The sequence below is a fragment of the Diabrotica undecimpunctata genome, chromosome 7 (assembly GCF_040954645.1).
Source record: "Diabrotica undecimpunctata isolate CICGRU chromosome 7, icDiaUnde3, whole genome shotgun sequence".
Classification (NCBI taxonomy): Eukaryota; Metazoa; Arthropoda; class Insecta; order Coleoptera; family Chrysomelidae; genus Diabrotica; species Diabrotica undecimpunctata.
The window spans coordinates 30,057,867-30,083,539 of NC_092809.1; the positions used below are offsets into that span (position 1 = coordinate 30,057,867).

General features: G+C 30.9%; 1 protein-coding gene across 5 annotated transcripts in view; it reads right to left on the reverse strand.

The window, feature by feature from the left end:
- Positions 1-25,673, reverse strand: part of IP3K1 (inositol-trisphosphate 3-kinase-like protein) — a 404,655-nt gene that overhangs the window by 10,506 nt on the left and 368,476 nt on the right. For 3 of the 5 annotated variants that reach the window (XM_072536989.1, XM_072536988.1, XM_072536991.1), the window contains one exon: positions 1,663-1,875. In XM_072536989.1, the coding sequence (XP_072393090.1) occupies positions 1,663-1,875 (213 nt within the window). Of the gene's footprint in view, positions 1-1,662; positions 1,876-9,980; positions 10,132-12,925; positions 13,209-25,673 lie in introns of those variants that run through there. The other 2 variants (XM_072536990.1, XM_072536992.1) reach the window with 2 other exon arrangements.

Here is a 25,673-nt window from a genome sequence, read left to right on the forward strand (position 1 = left end):
GGAACATTGCATCTCATTTTTAACGCAACTGCAAGATTTTGAGCAATTTTTTGAATTGATGATGAATGAACTTAGTATTATTATCAATCAGATAATATTAAAATTGTTCTTTCTAAAACATATCTTTTATAAACTAAAACTCATAAAAGTTTTGTGTGTCTTTTACCTTGATGCAAACTTAGGAAGACGGTGATACTTAATCTAAATTTTAACAGATTTAAATTTCCTTTGCTCATTTTAAAGGAGCGTACTTTATTAATTACACTGAATTTTTCGTTTTCTTATGTCGGAGATATTGTAATTGCGCGAAATAATAAATGTCTTCCTTCCTATTCAGGGGACGCTTCCTATACGGTTTTTTATCAAACTGAAAGCTGGAATCTGATTAGCATTAAGAAATAGTAGACACACGTAGGCGTGAAATCAATAATATTACCATTCGATTTATAAAAATTACCAAGGACGACTACTTCTGTTGACAACTGTTACCGTGAGAAAGTGAAAAACTTTGAATAATTTGTTTTCGTATAAAATCTGCGTATCTCGCTGCAACAATTGACGCTGGTTAACAGTAAAAACATGTTTTTAACATACCTTTGGATTGTTTATGTTGTAAAACAACAACGGGTACAAGGAAAACGATAGTATTGATTATTTATTATATAATCAAAATTGTTACATACAAACGTTCTGTTTCGATTACATTCTGTAAGAAGGTATATATTATTCACTAATATTTATGAAATCTAGTTCTGGATAAGATCACTTAGATGTACAATGTAGAAGAGTATTCAGTTTATGATTAAAATAAATTTATTAATAAGGAGAAATGATAATCACAAGAAAATCAAAGAAATTACCAAACTAATTAATAAAGTTTTTGGACATTGCTGATTATCATGTCAACAGTATCATGGAACCTTCCCTAAAACCCTCCTCGTTGATAGCGTGTATCGTTCACGATAATTTCAGAATTCGAAGATACCACCACAGCTCAAATACTTCCAACATAGAGTGATTAAGTTTCAATAACGGAATAAAGTATATAGAAAACGTAAGAAAATTAACGGGATTGGATATAGTTTCAAAATAATAAGACTATGTATGAAATTATATAACGAGCGAGGAAGTGTCGAATCATCGAAGAAGTAGCAAGCGCTATAACCGGGGTTAAAGAATGAGCAAGAAGCTGGAATGAGTTCCCCAGGTATGCATCCTGCTACTTACAATATATTAATAATAATTAAGTTTAAAAGAAAGAACATTTTTACTTAAACTTTAAATCACAATAAAAGGAGGAATGAACATCTGAAGGGAGAAACCTTTGCACGCGTAGCATCCGAATGAAGTAAGCCAAGACTATGTCGACAACATAACGTTGAAAAAGAAAAAAGATAAATTATTCTGACATTTATATAAACGAGAGTTACATTTGCAGGTAAGAAAAGTAACACATGATAGCCACATATTACTAACCGATTGTGAGTAAAGACGTTTGTAGTTAGTCATATGCCATATGCAAAACTTTGGTTTCTTATATAAAGGTAAGATTCAGCCTACTATTTCAGTGAGTTTGATTGATAGTTAATAATTAGTAGAGAATACCAGTTATAAGTAAAATTTGATAATGTACAGAAATAAAGAAATAATAGAAATACTTACAATGGCCAAAAATTTGAGCAACGACATGTCTTCTTCAGTTCTTTCCTTGGAGTTGATTGCCAACTTGGATCCATCGATTCCATTTTTTGATTCTGCTGCTTTTAGATTAGTCTTTATACGCCATCTCTTGAATGCATTATGCGGTGAAGGAGATCGTACAGTCTTTCCACGTTTTTTCCATAAATCTGCTACTTCGAGGTCTTTTTCACTCGACTGTAACAAAAGAAAAGTATGTAAGTTACACAAATTATTGTGATATGAATACGCATACAGAAATTATAAACACAATTAATTTACACGTAAACAGTTATGTAATTTATTAAAATTTAACATTTATAGTTATCTTATTTTTCTTTATTTATATTACCATAAATATATTCAAGTAAACTCGTAAAATGTAATTAAATCAATATTTTATAAACTGTTTAGATAAATTTGCCATGGTTACAGCTAATATAAAACATTTCGTAAGTTTAAAAGCTTTTTATAATCAGTTATTTAGAAAAAGTCTTATATAAAAAGCAATAATCTCACATGCAAAATACTGCCAGAAGAAGAACGATGAAATACAGCGTAAAACTAATATTTGACAGAAAATTTCAAATAGTAAAATCATACCGAAAGTGACAGTAATGAGTAATAATAAAACCGTAAATGATATCAAAATCTGTATCTGCATCACCTTTCATATCTACAATAGCTGCAGACAAAATATCAGGAAGACGTAAGTTCAGATAACAGCAAAAAGCCTAAAAACCAATTCATTATTACAAGACGCCGGCTTAGAAACCAACTCGAGCCATGATTGGGGTGATGGGTATATTTTTTATAAACCAATGAAGAAAAATGTGTAGCAAACCCATCAGCGAATGTAGAATTGGTTGTCAATACTAAAAGAAAAAGTCAACAACAAGAATATACCAACAATTGCGGATTAAGAAACTCCGAGACACACGACGTCAAACATACACAATACACCTGCAACACACAAACACAATACACGAACTTTTACCCACACACAAACGTATAAACACTTACAAACAATGCAGAAACACATATAACAATCATAATTTTGAAGTTCCATAGGGAATAAAATCCACCCTCATATCTTTCCAGCCATGCATGGCTGTTGCCTATGATACTGCGGCCAAGTTACAAGTAAGTCAACTTTCAATTTTTTGAGAAGACATAACCTCAATTTTGTCGGTAAAAACCTTAGACCATTAAAGCTTATAGACCCGCCGTTTCGAAGAGTGAAGCAAACATAAATTGCTTTGCGCAGCTATGCGTGATGTCAGTTTATTGCAGAGAACGTTAAAAACTAGAAGTGTATAGAGGTATTTGCAAACTTTTTATAAGTGTTAAGTTCCAATTTAAAACTTTTTCAATACATTATTTTTTTTTAAATTATCATATTATCTTTCAGTGCATTTAATTGTACGCAACGATACAAAAAGGGACAGATATATCATTTAATGGGTAAAAAAATTCATAAATTAAACTTGGAAAACCTACCAGAAATTTAGCACCCATTTAGCATCCAAAGTGTTTAAAATAGACACACAGGTATGAGAGTCTTGTATAATTTTTATTTTATAATTACTTTGAAAACTGAAGGATAAAGTAAATAAATTGTTTTAGATTTCCTAAAGATTCATCATTGCAAAAAAATGGATTATAGCGATGCACCGTGAAAATTTTAAACCATCAAATAGTTCTAAAATTTGCTCCAAGCATTTCACGGCGGATTCGTTTATTTCTAGCGGATGGAGTTCAAAAAAGATACTGTACCCAGCATTTTCGATTTTCCAAACCGTTTACCTAAGCAAGTTAAAACTAGAAAATTTTTAGTAAAAAAAGAAACTGTCTCAGACAAAACAACAGGCTCTAAAAGTGAAAATATAAATATAACAACGAGTGAATCTACTACCATAAAGACTCAAGTAGAAATTCTAGAGGAAACTACCTTAGAAAGATCCTTCATTGAAAAAGCGAAGACATTATCTCGGTGACTTTATTGAACAAGAATCATCTAACAGAGATCAAGAATATAAAGTGGTAGTAAACAAATTATTTCAAAAGAAAAACAAACAAATCAAAATGTTGCAACAACAAAATACAAGGCTTGTTAAAATCAATAAAATCTTTACTAGAACATCTTAAGGAAATAATATAAAAAGCTAATAAAGATAATTTATTTTCATTATTGTAATAAAAGTAAGAACTTCAATAACAATGTCAATAGACTTAAAAGTAAGTTAACAAATCTATTTTATTTTGTGGTCAATATATATTTTTATATTCATAATTTTTCCCCTAAAATGAAACTTCCATCCACAAGTAAAATTTCTATCCTTTAAATTTATTTTTCATTATCAAACAAGAAGAGGTAGGTACACTTTCAAATTAAACATTTATTTTTACAAAATTACTTTAATTCAAAAATATTCATTGATTCCTTTGATAAATAATTTATCTCCCATATATTTTACAAAATATTGCAGTTTTATTAAAGTTCATCAAAAATTAGGTAGTTTTATTAGGGCTTTTCGAAAAATCCAATCTAACGTTAGAGTTCTTGCCATATTGTGACGTCACTTGCGCAGAAGGTGTTTGCTTCAACGATTTGGTACAAGGCGTGTCTATAAGTTTTAATGGTCTAAGGCAAAAACGAATTATTATTTAATACATAATTTAGGTAATAATATTTTTAAAAACGATTTCTAGAGTGGACATCGAAGCGTCAAATTTTAGCCAGTCAAAAAATTAATTTTAATTACAATCAATTTAATGTGGTACAATATTTAACTTGTGACATGACACAAGAAAACAGATTCAGAATCTATAAACCTTTTAACTTATATTGCAAAATATTTCCATCTCAAACCAACATTTCCTTTAATAGGATCACAGTATGACAAGAACCAGAAATATTTGAAATTATGCTAATACAACAATTCGGAATTTTAACAAAATACAATCTTATTTTTGCTAAAATCTACTCGACATAAAAGAAAATAAAAAATAAACTCTTTAAAGCGAGGATTATTTTAAATATGGTATATAATTTTGCTTTAATAGTTGTATGAGATGTCTTTAAAGATGATATCTGCTATTAAACTTTACTTATTTCAAAACACCTGCAACCTAGTACAACCACAAGACTCTATAATTTCCGATAATCAAGCGTACAGGGCCAACGTTTACGTAGAAAGTCGATGTTCCGGGATGTACACTACTAAAAATGTTTCCTCAAAAAGAACACGTAGGTATTCATAAAAGACAGAAATGAGTGTATACAAAGCGGAGCGATTTAAAACGACATTATCCTTATTGAATAAACATAACCAAGTGCTTGTTTGTTTCAAACAGTCCACTTTTACACGGTCGTCGTTTACGCAAAAGTCGTGTCATCTGTCATTTCACGTCCAAATGAAAAAACGATTTTATGAAACAATTGACGTTATTACTGATCGTATTTGGAGTAGATCGAGAAAAAACCGCCGAGGTCAGTATCTCACTAAGAGATGATAGAAATAAACACTAGCTGACATTCCGTACGAGTTTAATATATTAATTAGAGATACTTAATTGGTTTTATTTGAATAATTATTCGATTAAGGTAATTTAATTAAAACTGATTTTTTCGCATTCCAAAACAAAAACACAGCAGTGTCTTTATTAAAGATACATTTGAGCAGAAATCGGATATTTTTTAAGCTAAAATTTTTCCGCCTAAACGTGTTATGTAATTTTAACCAACTAAGAATTTAAAGTTATTCTTCTCCGTCTTTAATCAAAATAAATTTGTTGACGATTTCTCAGCCTCTAATACATAATTCCATGCAACTGCTGCCAATAATTTTCTTGGTGTTAATTTTTTTCTCACATTCTGAAACTTGGTGTACTTCTACCTTCTGAAGTAAATGATTGACTTGATTCTCTTTTCACTTTTTCAAACACATCAAAAACGTTTTCTAATAAATATTATATTCGCACCATTCCTTTTTCCAAATACCAAAGTTCGAGTCCAAATCTCGAACGATTGCAATTTTTTTGTTATTGCACCATTAAACAGGCTTTTACCCCTTGTAAAAGAATAATAATAATAATATGGTATGGATTTTTGAAAGGGAGTGCCTTTCGGAAAAGTTCCGGCGTCATTTGCATCTTTAACCCTGTTTCAACTATCGGGGCACCGACGACTTATTAGGGTGCGTTCATAATGGAGACCATCGCACCGTCTCCTCGCCTAGAGCGTAGCACTGACGGTGAACGCTTGCATTTGAAGTAATGCATTTATTTTACCGAAAATCGATTAAATGATACCATCCCATGGCCCGAGCGAGGGTCGGCGCCTAGTTATGGACGCACGCTTAAGGTTGATTCAGCCTATGTATCATGATTGAGACCAACATCAGTCACATGTCACATCACAGTCAGAGACGGTACAGTCAAGACCACTGCCGTCCTGTCGCTCCGCCAGCGATCAAGACTGACTTGATCTTGACTGGACCGGACTGCCGGGTTGGTATGAATAGGATACAGTCAGTCAGTCACCTGTTTTCAGTTGTTGTATCATATTTTCGTCGTTTTTGTTAACAATAGAGGACGAAAAATTATTTGACTGGTAACTATTAATAAGTTTTTCGGCTCCAGTTACTGCTTTTCTATAGTAAGCGTCCATCGTTGTTATGTCGTCTTTAATCATATACAGCAAATTAAGGAAATCACAACGCGACATACGAAAGTACTGTACAAATTTTGTGTCGTTGTCCACTAGTTGTGGGTACAATTTTGCGACATCCCGTTCTTTCCTCGACAAAAATATTTTGCGTACCCACTCTCGATGAGGCCTAACTTCTTCCAAAAGTAATGCTATTTTGTAATGATTTTCTGTCAGGCATCTTGATCGACCTGAATGCTGAAGTAGACTGGCGGGATCTGCCTGTGTGTGTGTGAAAGGTTGCCCATTGACTTGACGGTGATTTGACTGTGATCTGATTCTCCCGTGACGGTTGGTCTGAATCAACGTTTAACGTGCCCTTCGAAGCACGGGGAACGGCTGGATGTCATTGTTGGTGTCGAGAATCGACTCGTGCTCTGACTTACAAATACAGTATCTTGCCGCTGAGCTGCGGCCCTTTACTGTAAACGAATGATATACATTCACACATGAACCAAGTGCATTCTTAGGGGTACTTCTAGATCAGACATTACGCAGCTCGCATTTTCTGTTTATTTCTAGATATAGATAAAAAATAAATAGTAAAAACAAATTAGGTATTTTCAGTAGACAAGCAAAGAATGATAAATTAATTCAATGTTTTGACGTGAATTTAAAAGTTACATAATAAAGACTAATGTATGTATATCAAGAATTAATAAAAACCGTTGGAACGTCCGAAACTCTGAATGACGTTAAAAAGTACCAAAAAAAGTCGAAAATCTTCAAGTCAAAAATTAGACATTCATTTTACGTGCGAAAAAAGTTGTTGACCAGACGATTAATAACAAATGGAAAAATACCAATCGTTAAAAGCATCCAAGTCTCGGATTATTAAAAATACAGTTACACTATTTACGTCAAGAGGTCAACACATCATACCTGGAGTGAATTTTTTTTACTCTACTAAATAAATCAAAAAAGATAATGAACCACGAAAGAAAATAAAATTTTGAGAAGAAAGTTTAGGAGAAAAAAAAAAACAAACAAATTTTAAGATAAATGTTCTATATAGGATATATAGAAGAAAGTGTATTTAAAATATATGTACGAGTATTTAATAAAAAGTTTTATAAAAAAAACTTTGAAATCATTATCTGAAACGTGTTGGGCTTGTCGTGCTCAGGCAGTTGCTGTGGTCAAAGATCAGCTTGAAGCAATTATAGACGCCATTGAAGAGACAGTTGAAGACAAAAAGCTAGAGCTAAAGGTAAAGGAATACTACATCAAATAAACTCATTTGATTTTATTATGCATTTGCAAATAATGCATCTAATTCTGCAAATGGTTGCCAAAGTTAGCAACTTACTTCAATCACCAGACATAGTATGACATTTATGAAACTATAGAAGAAATCTCAAACTTAGCGATTGCTGTGAAAGAATCGAACCATCTATATTTCATAATATTTATTGCAAAGTAAAAGGCAATCGTGATTAATAAGACTTTGTTCTAAGCTGGCAATCTTTTTGTATTAAAAAAGCATGCCAGTATAGTTTACATATAGATACATTGCATGTGTTAATTGTCATAGATAACTTTTAAATATGTGTTGAGCAAAGACCGCTCCTAACCAAACAGAAACGGTCAAACCACGGTTTGTACCTATTTACCTAGTCATTAAGATAACAATCAAAGATTAAAAACGTATATTTTTCCTTCACTAAGCCGGAAATATTATCAATGTCATCGATATTTTATAATTCTCAGGATAAATTTAACGATAAGCAGATGCTAAACGAAAGTAGAGAAAAAATACGAAAGAAAACTATGTATGTATGTATACTGATGGCAAAAAAAATGCTTTGTATTCGGATATTTATTTGTATCAAAAGTATTTCTTGGTAAGTTTTATCTAAAAATATATGTGATACAGTTTTTACCTCTCGATCTTTTCTTTTACTGAAGTTTTTTTTATTTTTTTTTGCAAAATCAAAAAAGATAAAGTTTATTTGTGTGTATTTTACTTTAGTTTATTTGTAATCTTTAATCATTTTGAATTTTTTTTAATTACCCAACAAATTTAAAATGCCAAGAGTTCGCAGTAATTTCGCCATTTCGTCATTTAAGCGACTTCGCAAAAGGAGTGATTGTAGGCACGAAAGAAAAATCTGGATGAGTATTCCGCAAAATGATATAAATCCCTTAATTCGATCATTGCCCCATAGAGTAACTAAGTGTATAGAAAACGAAGAGGGGCCACTCATTATTAATTTTTTGACGTAAATGACGATGTAAATTTGTTTAAAATATTATCAAATAATAAGAATATTATATTTATACTTTCATAAATAAATATTTAAAAAAATATTTGTCCTTCTAGGTGTTGAATTTTTTGTGACATCATAAAATATAGAAATTGTATCAATTTAGAACAATGCTTTTCAAATATTAACAAATCAGAATTCCAACGTATTAAAAAGAAAACAAAGCACTCAACTCTGTGTACAACAAATTAAAATTCGTGAAGGTTTTTTATTACGTAACAATAATTTCAGGAGACCTTCGCATTAGTATGACACTTTCCAACAAAAAGAAGTGTATAATGTTTTATTACAACCAAGGTAGTGAATATATACATCAAATTCAATGATTTGAGACTGTTCTGAAACTAATATTATTAAAAATATGACCTGTTATCACAAAAAAAAGAAACATAATAATTAAAAGAATCTTCTTCTATTTACAACGAACGAACACGATTACAGAAGATCTTTTTATTCTTCTAAAAGAAGAATAAAAAGATCTTCTGTAATCGTGTTCCAAACGTTATAAACTTAATCTGCCGTATAAGTTCTTTTTTATTTACATATAGCACTTCGACAACTATGGTCATTGATACAGGAATACTAAATTAGATATATTTTATATTAAATAATTATCACTCTCACTTTAACTAATCTCTATTAGGGTAAATATTATGGTAAAGCTGAGCGGTTTTTAGAAACTAGTTTTCATGATCTCTGTAGGGTTGTTGAGCATTTTACAGATGATCAATTTGCTCAACAACTACTGATATTTATTGAAAACGAAGATAGAGTTTAAGTAACTAATAAAAAAAAGAACCAATAAAATAAATGGTTAAAAAAAGTTTAGATATTTTCGGTCTCAAATAAATGTAACCCGAAGAAAAAGATGTTAAATGTAGAGCTTTAAAAAAAAAGTGGGAAAGAAGGTATCATAACAACCTAATTAAAATATTCAGAGCATAATTGGAAATGTATAAATTTCTTCTAATACGAAAAGAGAAACCCTCCACTAATATACGTGATACGGGTAATTGAATTATATACACTTTCAATTGTAAGTGCAAAATCGCTTATACGACTATAAAAAAATTAATAGTTGCCGGCTTTTTTTGCATTAAAAGGTACATTAGTAAAGATAATTTTTATTACTATAGATGAGATGTAAATTCTTGAACAAATATTATCGTATCCATCACGAGATTATTAGCAAAACTAATATATCATAAAGATACATATTATATATGTTATTCTGTATACATGTCTATATTCCTTATTCACATACATATTATAATCTTACTGCATATTTAATTTTTGACGATTACGTCTTCAGTGTCCTTACTTACCGTGTACTACCGCTACTAATAATTACAATTTACATACAACACATCAACTATATTATGCTCGTAATCAAAATTATACTTTTTTGAAGGATTATGTTAACGCACAAAGTTATAGGATTTTGTTCGACAGTTCTATTATCAATTTGAGGGTTATATATGAACAGTATTAATATGTAGAAATAATCTTATCAATAGCCATATCAATGACCAAAAATATGTTATTGTTTCTCGTTGTTAACATAATATATACTAACTGTAGATAGGCGACAATGAGTATATTAAATAGGGTCAGATTTCAATTAAAGTACTTAAAATAGCTTTTGGTTAAAAAAAAAAACGGAGATAATTTGAGTACTAATTGTAGGAGGCGCATATTTTCCGGTACTATAGAAGGTATTACATTAAATACTTATATAATAGAAAATTTTAACTTATAATTCGTGGTTTTTGAGGGAATCTTGATATTTGATCGTGGAATTCTGTCTCTTAAACACGACTGAGTAGAAGCTCGAAACAGCTCATCTTAGCAAATCAGGTGAGACGCATTCGTTTTCTCCCGGCATGTGAGATTCTCCTGGGATTTATAAACATATAGGTCCGCCAGAAAGCAAGCCAAGATGAGCGGCGCAACGAGAAAAAGGTTTAAGCACCTCTTGAAGCAAGACCTCGACACAACATATGCTTGACAGTAGGTGTTAGTCAATATGCAAACCACTAACACAGATGAGTGGATACATCTATATTTGTGGCTTCTTTTCTCTGGAACTCGTCTGCTCAACACCGTTCGCACCGTAGCCAAATGGCTTATTGTACATCTTCCATAAACTATTATATAGTTCTCGGTACCTCGAGAAATCTGCTATACAAATACATAAGCTTTCTGCCAACACCCGATAGACATTTTATAATATAAAGTTTCATCAGATAGGTATCGGTCGATTCCTTACATGCAACGTCCATATGTCCATAGGACATTTCATAATAGCCATTAAGTCGCGCCGTGTCGGCAATGAAAACTTTTCGACCTGTCCTTTGCAGAGTACTGCTCAGTTTAGAGCTACCCCCGTAGACTTAGACCAGCACTAATTTTTGTGGTTTGAGTGAAAAGCCAAAAGGTATCTCGATGGCTAACAATATATTTTAAATCTGTGAATAATAGCCGTTTTTAAATTACCAATTCTACTTCTTTGGATTAACCTCAAATATTTCATTTTTCAGGTTCTAATCCGGGTTTGAAAAGCATCTAAGTAATTTCCAGAAAACAGAAAGCTTTTGCTAGATTTTTGAATTGTCATTATACGATTAAAATATTGAAATTCGTCAGTTATTTGAACTATTTGGCATTTATCCGATTTACCAAAAATATATAAATAGGTAGTGGTTCTAATGTGAAATGTGAAAAAATTGTTAAATAACTATTTATTTAATATTTTGAACATACTACACGGCGTTTTAAATACAATGAAGGAATAAATGAAAAATACGCTCGTTATTAATTGGTCAGGTAGAATAATCTAAATAAAACGATTCTTAACAAATTCCAAAATAAAACACTGACGAAATATCTCTAGACAGACAATGAAACTATTATATTGTTTTATGGTTTTATGTTAACCATGGGTTACATTTTACATAATTTCTAAACGCAATGGTTTTTCTCGTAATAAGTGGTTCTGACGCAAAAGGATATGTGTAACTTTGGGAATCATCAGGTATTTCCTTAATAATGTTACTAAAGGGTTACTAAAATTTTTTCAGCAAAACAGGCAAACATATCATGTGACTAATTAAAAAAACATTGTTATTTGAATACCAAATCGTTTTTCAAAAGAACAACAGAAAATGTATGTAGATTTTATATTTATGGAAGGATGCATGTATATAGCAAAGTCAACAAACGACTACGACGTTGTATTTTCTTATTGCCTGTATGCATGATGGGTAGATAAAGACTCTTTAATCTAAGATAAAGACCGAGAGATGACATTGGTGTGGCATATATCCAGAAATGGAAAACTTCAGATGCTGGGAAATTCTGATGATAAATGTCGTATATATCAGAGACCTATATAGTAAAACTCGCTAATAGTAAAAAATAACATTTCATATATGTTTTCAATGCTGTACACATAATATCTCTACTTTCTCCACTACATAAGTTAAAAATCAACACAACTATCTCGGCAAAAGAAAAAGGCATCGATATGGACTTTTTCAGTAGCAAAAATTAGGAGAACCCGATAGCAGAATGAAAAGTTACCCCCTCTTCCAAAATAAGTAGTCGAAATAAACGAAGATGGAAATAAATAGCACAGGAGAGGGACAGGGGGAGAATGAGAGTAAAACAAGGTAAGAGAGATGGTGGTCTTTACCCATTCTTAATTGTTAATTTAATAGAAATTCAAGAAAGATTCGAATATTCCAGATCTACTGTTATCTTTATGAAACCACAATATCTACAACACAGATCGAAAAATGTTATCATGACGGAAATAATTGAATCGAAAAATAATGTCAAGTAAATGAAGTTTTAAAATGCATCCCAAGATACGGAAACAGTTTCGTAAGATATTTAATTATTAAATTTTAGAGCAAAAGATCACTCCCTAACTTTAAAATAGTCCTTTTCTACATATACAGCCAGTTTTCTGGAGTTAGCTTTAAAATAAAGGCTTTTAACTTTAACCAATAAGGAAATAATATAAAATCAATTTGAATCAGTTTTTTTAATATTTAAATAATATACTATTATGAGTTTTCCTTTTTCTTTTGATCTTGATCTAAAATAACTGTGGTTAATTATCTAAATCTGCTTAAATCTAGACTCTCCAATAATTTATTAATCCCTAACAGTATTAAGGATATATATAAATCTATAAGCCAAACTCTACTTAATACCGTGACTTTACTATGATGTTTAAACTTTTAAAAGATGAATACAATCTTACCGAGAAGCTTCTGCATTTAAAACAGGCAAATTCATTGATAAATCCAGTGTATGTATCACGTCCCTTAGTGGCTACCAAATTAACTACTGCTGGGACCATGGTGTATTGATTAACACACATTGTACAGTCACAAAGGTAAATTAAAGTCACTTTTTTTTCTCTAACCAAAAATCAAAACACTAAACGAAAATCACTTAAGCGTAAACGAGCAACGGGTTTACAGAATGAACTGTCGTGTTTGTATTCCTCATTACTTCGATGCTAACGTTCGACTGTTTTCACTGGCATCGAGCTGGCATAGATAAGCGGCCCGTTTGCGTCACGATGCCACTTCCATGGCTTAAGTTCGATGGTATCGGGCTTTGTACGTATTATATTTTGTATGTTGCTAAACACTATATTCAGTAGATGAGAGTTCGATGATATTTGAATGTGTTAGTAGATACAAATAGAAAAACTACTTATAAAAATTTTTTATGAATAATATAGAACAAAAAATGTCATATCAACCATGTTCAGCAACTAATTAAAATATTCCCATGAGATTTTTTTGCGTAATCACATTCATGAGATACCCCAAATAACTTTTTTAATTTTTAAATAATTTTTTTAAACAAATTGTAACAATCAAGTTTTTCGGCCCGAACAATTTTTTTTTTAATTTTTTTGATTATTATGAACAAAATAAATTTCTTATATTCTGTAAATTTGATCGTTTTAGACGTACAAATAATTTAAAACTGAGATAAACGAAAAATTACGATTTTCAAGGCTCAAAAACACAAGTAAAAAAACATTATTTTTGAATTCACCATGTACTTAAATTTAAGTTCAAGCCTTGTTCTATTATTTCCCTATAAGCATTTTGGGTTTATTTCATTTTAAAACAATGTTTTTAATTGTTAATAAAGCGCTTATGACAAGACGAAAGTTTAAGTTCTAATTGTAGAATAGTTTAATAGTTATTTATGCACCAAGGATGTTATTAAGATAATTACGCCCGGAGAGCAACATAATCCAGCCATAGGGCCTCTGACATAATAGATGAATGTTGCTTGATGGGAATAATCATCCGGTAACACCAGTCGTACATGACTGCAAAAGATGGACAAAAGATGACAACCTTCAGAGCTATTAATCCGCCAATGAACAAGCAGAATTGCTTAAGAGGAAGAAGAAGGGAAGAAGAAGTAATTCCAAAAAACGGGCGTGGCAGTCCAGTGGGACTGCCGGTAGAAGTTATACTTCTATACACGCGTTCGCCGTTAAAAATTTATATAGGAGTCAATCTGCACAATCATTACATATGTAATGCTATAGGTAAGAGAGAGTAGAAAGAGAAAAAGAATTAGTTATATAGGTATATGGTGCATCGTTTGCTGTATATAAACATTTGACCTGTAATAGGAGTATAGTAAATGAAGGACTGTAACAATATTTTAATGAAAATATATATATTTTTTTTTATATATGTATAAAAGGAGTTGAATGCAAAAAAAAGTTTACACATACTCTGCAGTAAAATTCATTGTTTATTTTGTTATTAATACAAAAATTACAATACAATAAATACACTGCAACATAATTCAATATAATAATACAATATAAATTAAAATGTAATATTCATAAGTATTTAAAACTGCCAATATACATATAACTTACTTTACGAAGATAAAAATAAAAAACCAACAACTCGGATTATGTTGTAAATTTTAATTTTATTTTAAAATTTATGTTTTTTGCGTATATTACATATATTTAATAAGATTAACGTGAGGTTTTTAAATATTTCAAAAATAAAAAAGGAATTTCATAATTGGGATTCGAACTCACAACCACCAGCGTATGAACCAAACACGTTTTGCCAAAGGATTTGCCAAATAGACATGACACTAACGGATTTCAAAATTGACAGTTCTCGGTAAAACAGTGATTATTTTGAAATACAAAAGCCTAAAATAATTATAAACGTTTAATTTTAAATAATACAAAACATATCACATAAATAATAATATTAATACATATTATATTATATATAATATTATATATATATATATATATATATATATATATATATATATATATATATATATATATATATATAATATTAAATATATATACAAAAGGAACATTTTTATTCTCGAGAGAGAAAGAGAGAGAAAATATATCTTCTGTCTTTCTCTTACTCATTATCTTACATATGTAATGGTTTCACCGATTCACTCCCGTGCAAATTTCCAACGCCGACCGTGCGTATGGAAGTATAACTTCAAAAACGAGCTCTTTCTATTACACACTTATGAAGAGCAATGATAGCAATACGGTTCTGTCTGACAGACAGTCAACTCTATCGTAACGGCTCAAACTAAACTGGAATATTTTGACGAGCTAATAGTGTACATACCAACAGTCAGTAATATTATGGCAGGACTATATATACACTTTTTTATTTCCTGGGTTTGTCGGTCTGATGTAAATAAAAAATATTATCAAAAATCAATCCAATTCCAATACCATATTAAAACAAACTCAAACCATACCTAATAATAATAATAATAATGTCACTAACTCCAACAAATCTTATATATCCTTACCATACATTAATGGATTTTCTGAACAACTGTCAAAAGTTTGCAAAGTATAATATTAATGTTGGACATAAATCATAAAAAACATCTGAAAAATATTTTACAAAATTTAAACCTAAAGTTAATAAAGACCATCAATTAAATGTTATTTAGAAAATAAATTGTAAAGACTGCAATTCAACATATATTGGACAAACACACCAATACCTACATAGAAGAATGGTTGCACACAAACATAGTATCCAAACCAAAGCATTAAATACAACAGCCCTAGCTAACAATTCTCTAGAAAATAGCCATTCTTTTGATTTTGAAAATGTACAGATTTTGGAAAAGAACAAAATTATAACAAAAGATGCATATTGGAGATGACTCACATAAAAAAGGTCCAAATTCCATCAATAAAAAGACTGACATCAAAGATCTTTCCAATATGTATCATAACTTAATAAATTGAGTTGTTTTTTAAATGCACCATGGCAGATTTTTAAGATACGACCCTGAACCACTCATACTTTAAGATATCTGCCAGATGTCATCTGTCAATGTCAGATACCAATTTTTAATCCATTAAATGTAAATGTAAATGTAATGTTTAAAGTTTAATAAAGTGCTTATTGAAAATGGCAAATTTGCCGAAACGTTTAAGCAAAATTTAAATAGTTTTATTTACATCAGACCGACAAACCCAGGAAATAAAAAAAGTTTGTATTTAAATATTCACGGTCAGGAAATAACAAACTATATATATGTATGTATGTATAGGCAGTTCATGTAGCTGTATTCTTAAGGTTGTTTTACTATAGATCTTTCTAATTAAATTGATATATCGTTGAGCTAACGAAATTATTGGCTTCGTTTCAATAGTGTCAAATGCCTTCTTGAAATCTAAAAAGCACAACCATAAAGGTATATTATAATATCTTTTTTTCTTTTATTTATTTAAATGGAAAAACGAAAGTATTTTTGAAGTCTGTAAAAAATTAATTCCTAGCTGAGCGCTTTCAGATTAAAAAGCCATCTTCAGAGCTATGGTCAAGAATTTAAAGTAAGTATCACAACTAGGAGAGATCATTTGGTAACAAAATTTAAAAAATTTTTTCCTTATTATGCTGGATCTATTTATTTTTCATTGAAAAAACACAAAAAGGACTGTACACTGTAGTGTTTTTACTTGCAATATACCAATTGCAAAATTGGATAATCCATTATTCCAAAAATTTTTAAAAAAATACTGCAATATTGATTTTGCACAAGTTTCTTCTGCTACGACTCTACGAAAAAAAATATGTAGATTCCAGCATGCAATTTACTGTTGAAGCGATTAAAACTGCAATTGGGAATGCATATTTTAACTGTTTTTTGTGCATATTTGCATGCATCTTTTAGGGTTTTTTTAAGTGCATATTTCCCGAGCTCTAGTTATAAATATTCTCAAATGAAATAAAATAGCAAATAATACTAAAAAATTGTCTGTTAAGATGCTGAAAATAGAACAAGGTTGCATATGCGGCGAATTTCGCCCATACCTACTACTACAAAATAGTATCTCAACTACAGCATGGTATTTAAAACAGCCAATTTCATTTTCAGCAACACAACTTCGAATGAAAAGATCGTTTTGTCTGCTTGGGTCGTAAAACTTTATTATGAATTTAATATAATACAGATATATGCATAGATAAAATAAGCAACGTGGACATTAGAGCAAGATAATCAAGACCATATAGTAGAGAAGATACTATTAATATTAAAAAAAAACTAAAATTAGAACGATCACGGTTTGCAGGATTTAAAAATTAAAACCAATACCAATTTATATAATTTATTAACTTTGTTTTATTATATAATAGCTACTCTACAACAAGGCAACTCATTTTAGTACATAATAATTATCAACATTTTTTATTTCGCAATTTCAAAGGCTGCAAAATATAAACAAATCCTTGACCATTAAGTTATTTCTATCATATTAATAATTTAATAATAAATTACACACCAAAAAGTTATTTTAGATTTAAATCACGTATGGTATATGTAAAAGAATTAGCTATAGTTGATTTTAGTAGTGTTATTTACCTGTCTACAAGTGTAGGTACAGTGGTCTCGAAGGCGGAGTTAGTATTGGCCATCTGGTTTTAAATATAGACGTTATATTAAAGTTGACAGTAAAAGAGCAATCAAGTTTTAAGTACTGTGCTGAAAATATGAATCCAATACAATCCTTACAATTTTGCTTATCTTTAAAAACTTTCTTTTTTCTTCTAACATTTTTCATAATTAATTCGTATTGCAATAAGATATCGCAATATTAAAAATGAAAATATGTAGTACAATAAAGTAATTATATCTGTGGAAATCGTTAATGATATTTTGATAGTGTTTACTTTTACAGTTTGTAAAGTTATCGGTCATATCTAAACTAAATTACTATTATCTGCAGTAACGGTATATCGGTCTGTTCATGCAATTCCCATACGCTAATTCATCTTTATATATTTTTTATTCCCTCATCAAGTATTGGCTTAAGACAGTTTTATATTATCATAAAACATTTCTTTTGTGTGTTTATCTAATATAATACAATCTGATGGTTGACGTAAAAAATACATAGATACAGAAATAATACAAAGAGACCAAATATGAAATAAAGTACAGCTGGTTCCTAAAAAAATTGATAAGATTTGATCATTTTGAGCAGTGTATTTGATTGGTCTGACATATTATATTTACTACGACAGATAAATAATAACATAAACAAACACACAACAAAAAATTGATTACATATGTTAATTCATAAATTCTAATAATCAACGACAGGTTTGGTTCTATGCTCTGTGAGACAAATATTCACAGTTTACACGTTATTCATATACAAACCATTTGTACATGGCCAGGTGGTCAGATTACTGAAGTTAGCCCAATGGTTTGCGTGAAAAATACTATTGTAATAGCCGTAGAAAATAAGATGCACATTTTACTGTAAATTATGTATTACCAAAAAACAATCAAATTAAGTAGATATTTGTGAAAGTGACAAACTATTTAGTTCTTTATAAATCAAACTTTTAGTTTTATGTTTCACAAAAAAACACTCCACACAGAAAAATGTCTCAAATGTCACATTTGTATGGAGTCTGCTTACATTTTTTCATAGCATAGTCTCTTCCATGTTCTGTTTTCAGATTCTCATAACAAACTGTACACCTTCTTCTTGCTGATTCCATTTTTTTTTCAGTCGACAAGTTTGTAAAATTTCTTGTTGTACAACTTGTTCTTCCGGCACTTGTTCCTCTAATATTTTTTTTGTTATTTCTTCTCTGAAGACAGTAATTTGTATTTTATTTTTAGATATACTTTTATACATAATGTAGGCATTTCTAATAACTGATCCAGCGAGAAGTTCGACTGCTAGTTTACGGTACCATTTTACTCCTCTTCGTAGTAAATTCGAATATGACTTCATTTGATCTGAAAGGTCAACAAACGCTATACAGTTATTATAATCGATCACTGCTTGCGGTTTTTCTGTCATTTTGTTGTTTTTACTCATAACCTCTACTTTGCTGTCTGTGTGTACTGTACTAAGCATTAATACATCTCTTTTATCTTTCATTTTATTACAACAACTTCTGTGTTACTTTCTCGTGCAATAATTTCATTTCTTTTCAACTTTGCTTTCACAACCTCTTGGGGGTTTAATTTTCTGTTCGATCTGAGTGTGCCTATGAGATGTGTTGATCTATCTAAAAGTTGGTGAGCCAAGTGAAAACTTGTATAAAAATTATCTGTGTAGAGTATTCTACCACAATCTAGGAGACCGTCCATCAGCGACATAACAACTGAAGATGATGCTGAAATCCCTGGCTCCAAAACGTCTCTTCCGCAGTAAACTTTCATATTGAAAGTATACCCATTTTCTGTGCATAATTTGTAGAGTTTTATCCCAAATTTATGTTTTTTATTTTTGATATATTGTTTGAAAGCCAGCCGTCCACGAAACGGTACTAGAGTCTCATCAATGCATACGTTTTTGTTCGGAATTCTGGCAGTTTGAAATTTGGCCAGTAAACGATCAATTAAGGGATTAAGGTTGGAATTTTGAAAAGTCGATCATCTCTTGGACATTCTGTATTATTAGAAAAATGCCACATACGTAATATTAGTTCGAAACGAATTCGTGACATACGCTTTTTGATATCATTGACGTACAGGATATTCTTGGACCAATAATCGGATAGTCGAGGTTTTTTACTTAAACCTATCCACATAATTATACCCAGGAAGATTTCAAATTCTGAATTTGTTAGAGGTTTCCATCTTTTGACTCTTGAATACTGTGAAATATTTTCATTTTGTTTGATCTGCTCAGCATATCTGTTTGTTTCAGTTACAATATAGTCAATGATATCATCTGTTGAAAAAAATTTAAAGAAATCATAGGGTTCTTTTTGCGCTAATAGCGATGCAGCTTCAGGTTACATGCCAGGATGTACTGCATTGAAATCAAATACCTTTAGATTTTTTCCCGTTACAGCAGTCCATGTAATTTGAAATTCGGTAGGAGTAACAGGAAGTTCAATGCCATCGTGATCTGTGTCTTCAGATGATTCACTAGATTGATGATCTGTTGTCTCCGTGATACGGCTTGAAGATTGTTCCACAGTTTTACGACTATCACTAAATGATTCACGACTAGCCCGCAACATTACACTACTTATCACTTTATCTACAGTACTTGATGGTTCTGCATTTTTTCGTTTCCATTTTTTGGTTACCGGTTCTTCTTGTTCACTATCTGAGCTGGACATAAATGGTGTATAATCGTCTTCAGAATTGTCACCTTCGAAAGGATCATCTACATCCTCATCACTCATATCAAAGTATTCATCCTTATGCAATCTCTGCAAATATTGTTGTTGTTTCTCGTAAGTATCAAATTTTTTCGCCATAATAAACAGAATAGGTAGTTCTAATACGAAACAAATTCGAACAGCACTGTTACTCTAACGAAATCTTTACTCAAACTAAATTGCAAGCTAAGACTTGTAGCAGTAGGTAAAGTATATTGCGTGAGTCACCTACAATGCACGTGGCCTGGAAGTGGTATTTTGGTCCTAGAGCTGCGTGCGTTAAATATAATTCATGGTCATAAATCAAGAAAAAATATTTTTTTTGTAACTGAACTCAAAAATTTAATAACCTTATGCATTTTTAATATGAATTAATAAAAAAAAGTCTGGAGCCTGAAATGAAATTTTTTTCTTTCTATTTGTGCAGCCAATGTGTTAAGGTCTAAATTATTCTGAATTCTTGCATTTTATAAAGAGTACATAAATGATAGTTTTTACATCAAATAGAGTTCTTAGTATTTTTATTATTATTAAGGAATAGAACAAACGACTTAACAGTATATTACAGCAAGAATTGTAACCAAATTAAAAGATAACTGAGCATTATCAGAGGCAGCAAAACATTTTAATATAAAAAGCACCACAGTTTTTCTACTAATAAAAAATGGAGGGGACAAGAAACACTCGAAAGAAGGCGAGGGTCTGGAAGACCAAACCTATACTAAATTTAGGTATGTAAAAATGAAATGAACATTTTGTAATATCTTTATCAGCATTGATAACAGCTTGTAGTCTTCGGTCCATCTGCGTGAAAGGAACTATGAAATTGTCTTCTTCAGAGAACTCTTCCCAAACATGTTGTATACCGTGCCACAGCTCTTCAGAAGGTTGAGGTATAAAATTACGCCGATACAACCGTTTTATAATAATCCCCCACACATTCTCGATTGGGTTTAAATCTGGACTGTAGCTGGGCCATAGTAAGGTTTCGATGTTGTTATTCTGGAGCCACTGGTTTATTATATTTGCAGTGTGAACAGGACAATTATTATCTTGTTGGAAGATAAAATTATTTTCTGGATACAACTGTTCTACACTGGGAAACATGATGTTTTCTATAATATTTAGATAAGTCTGCGCAACAAACCTGCCATCAATACGCCATATCATTCCCATTCCTCTAGATAAAATCCTCCCCATACATTGGTGTTAAAATGAACAGCTGCTCGATATCTATCAACATATAGAGGATTAAATCTATTTTCTGGTCTATATACCCCAATTTTGCCTTTTTTAGAAGATTGAAAAATTTTCTTACCTGTAAATATTATCTTGTCCCAAAAATCTTGATTTTGTAGCTGATTGTTTAAAGCAAATATAAGTCTTGATTGCTTCTGTTGTGGTGTAAAAGCTAATCTCTCCAAAAGCGTACGATCTTCATGAGCGGTAGAGAGTTTTTTGTTTTATCCATCTTTTATTAATATTAAAAACTGTTCTGGTTACGTTAAAATGGTTCACTACGGCAGATAGTGACCAACCATCTTCTAATTTCGATTTGACAAATTTTAAGATTTAGCAGTGACAGTGACAGTATGTAAATAATAAGTATTTATCCTTCAAAATACACTGCTCAATTTTCTACAAAATACGCTTTAAGAGTCGTATCAGTTTTTTTAGGAACCAGCTGTACATAATAAAATGAAAGCTGAAAGTGGAATCCAACATAAAAAATTATAAATACCAGTTGATTGTATGTGTTCAGGTAATAAAAAAAGTGTGTGTGTATGTGTGTATGTGTTTTATTGGCACTGGTTTTGACAACCAACTGGCCAGATAAAAAAAAAGTAAACTAGTAACTGAAGCTTTAAGGATTTTATCACTTGCGATCAAAATTTAACATAAATAGAGAAGATCCAGAGTTTGCTGGAGAGATATGTATGGAATAATGACATTTAGCGGATAATCTGGACAAAATTATAGCACAAAGGTTATATCTTCCTTCCCCTAAGTGGTTTCTCGATTCAGATTGGCGATCAGTATGGCAAATTTTTCTGTCTTGAGATTGATTAATTCTGTCGTTTCCTGCTGTGTCTATTGAACTAAAACAGTAAAAAACAATAAACAATAATCTACAAATCGGGTCTAAGAGCTATCATGAAATATATTTATTGCCCTCGTATACTGTCTATTGGCTTTGTTTTCTTAAATACTATGCTAATCCCGTCTACTTCCTTTACAAATTGGTTCTACCATTGCTCATTCCTACTGATTTCTCAACTTCCTCTGACCTTATTTCAGATCTTTCGTAAACTTCTCTCCTAAAATATTATTGATAGGAAATATAGTAAATAATAACAAATCTTTCGTTGTATATATCGTAACCGGGAGAAAAAACTTTGTAATATCTTACACTCTTATCTTGTGGTTTGATAATAAAGTTACTGCGTTTCTCATATTATACCTATCGCATATTTAGTTGCGGTTGAGATAAATCGATCAAATTTTTAGGAACCTTATAATTCTAGGTGTATATGACGTATTCGGATAACAAAAAATTTTAAATTTCTTCGAATTGTTAAATAGGTCAATAATCATTAAATTACACTATTGTCGGATTGTTATCACTCTAGGAAGTTTAGATAAAACAGTACGTTATATAATTGTAGATTACATGAAGAAATCACAATTACCAGACGCACACGGGGCCAAAAAAACCCTAATACTTCCGCAATTATTCGAAAGATATAAGATAAAATTTGTTATAAAATATCTAAATCTAAAATGTAAAACGTTTTAGTATTACAATTAAAATTATTCAAAAAAATATATAAACAGAAAAAAAGTCAAAATGTGATAAGCCGAACCCAACACTAAACATGCCATGCTTGTAATTTGCTTTATGTTCATAGAGATTCTGATTGATACAATGAATATCAAACACTCGCAGCTTCCGATGAAAATCCTTTATTGTCAATCAAATTTGAAGAATATGGCGGATGCTCCCCAATTCTAAGTCTGTTGTAGCTATAATGGCAAACCTATAGCATCATTCTGATAAAAGAAAACAAACACCTTTGCGAGAAAGGGGCTGACGAATTAATTATAAGGACACGTCTAAGGAAACAAAATCAAGACGGAAGACTGGTTGTTGGAAAATGGGGAGGACACGCAAATCCTAGTCTAAACGGTCGACTAGGTCTCCTACAAAGGATTGAGGGCTGCTCATTAGGGCTTATTACAGACTAGAAAAGGTATCCATTAAAATCATTAAATTTTTCAATTATTTTTAAAAAATTATACTCAGTTCAGATACAAAATTTACCAGACATAGAACAGACATCGGTTTTATAGCAGGCTGAAAACCACCTGGTGGAATGTTAACACGATTGATTTAAAAGTAAAATAAAATGAAAGTGGAAAGGTAAATAATAATTCAATACTTGATTATGAATGCAGAATTGTATGCACTATATTGTAAGGAATGCATGGATTAACATACGCAATCAATAATTGAGATGATTACGTGATTGAGTATAGTAAGTCGAATGGTAAAATGGAATGATAAAAATGCGAGAATTTATCACCACTGCATGTGGTTATCATTCTGTTGGTATTCTCAAGTTAAAGTTGATTTCATGTAATCGAATGAACTATCTTACAATAAAGCCGTCCCAGGAACGCAACTCTAGAATATTAACAATATCATTCTAAAGTCGTCTACTTTAAAATATATAATGTACGTCTGAATTGTCAATCTGAATGAGTCAGATAAAATAGAGCTAGAAGTACTGATATACGACGTAGATGCAAGGTGGAGAACATCAAGCACTGGGTAAGAAATAGAAAAGTAGAATGACAATAAATCGAGTCAAGAGACGGTTCCCCAATAGGAAGACGATTAGTAAGAAGACCACGAAAAGGATGGAACGACAACTTACTGGAGGCACATTGAAAAGCAAAGTAAAGAAGAAGAAGAAGAACAATTAGAAGAAGAAGAGAAGAAGGAGTAGCTTCATACTTAAACATAATAATACTATGAACTCGTTTAAAGAAACATAAATTTTTGAAAGACAAGTTTCCAGAACAAGTCTATATTTCCCAGTTTGAACTATTATTAGGAAGACTTATACAGTATGATGCAAATGTATGAAATAAATTCATTATTTAAGAAACAGACGACCATTAAAAAAAATCTTAAAACACGTCAATTTTAATTTTTGAATGACCATCAACTGATATACATCAATACGCCGACACTGATGACGTAATGTCCAATACATATATTATATGTATTGGACATTACGTCATCAGTGTCGGCGTATTGACGTAATCGACGATTTTTTTAAATATAAACCGAGGTCACGCGACAGCTCATTTGAAAGGACTCCTTATTGTCTTTATAACGATGTAATCACTTGAATATTTATTTCTACAGGGTTCACCAAAATTATGAACTTTGTTAAGTAACATGGAATTACCATAAATATTCATTCATTGAACTAAACTACACTAAGGAACGCCACTGGAAATAAAACAAAATAGTGTTTTTGCTCGTTTCGAAAAAAAAAAATACATTTTTTTTCGAATTTTTTTTTGATAACAAACAATGCTACATTATAATCTGAAATTAATTATTGTAGTAAGTATTCCAAGTTATTTTTCAAAAATATTTAAATCAATATTGTCATTGACTCGTCTTTATTTGTCAATGATAAGTGAATCTGTCAAATAATAGACGTAAAATTTTTACCTTTCGAGTTTTTTGCCGACATTAATAAAAGCATTTACAAAAATGAAACTAACAGAAACAGAACGAATCAAGGTTTTAATCATGTTTGGTTATGAATATAGAGACTCAAGCAGAAGTTCGTAATTTATTTAATGCTATTTACCCCAATCGTGAACCAATTACTCAATCAACAGTAAGTAAAATTGAAAAATAAAATTAGAGAAACGAGCCATGTTAAAGATCTTCCCAGAAGTGGTAGAAAATCGATATCCGAAGCCAAGAAACTGGACATTGTACTGGCGTTTTAAGAAAATCCCCATACCAGTTCTAGGCAGATTAGAGTTCTTTAGCAGTTCTTAGAAGATGACTTTGATAGAAGAATCGAATTCTGCGAAACCGTTATGAAAAATATAACAGAGATCACGATTTCATAAAAAAGGTACTTTTTTCTAATGAAGCGTCTTTCATGCTGAACAGTCACATAAATCGCCAGACATATCGATACTGGGCAAGTGAAAATCCACATTGGATGGAAGAGTATAGGACACATAATTCCGAGAAGGTGAATGTTTGGGTCG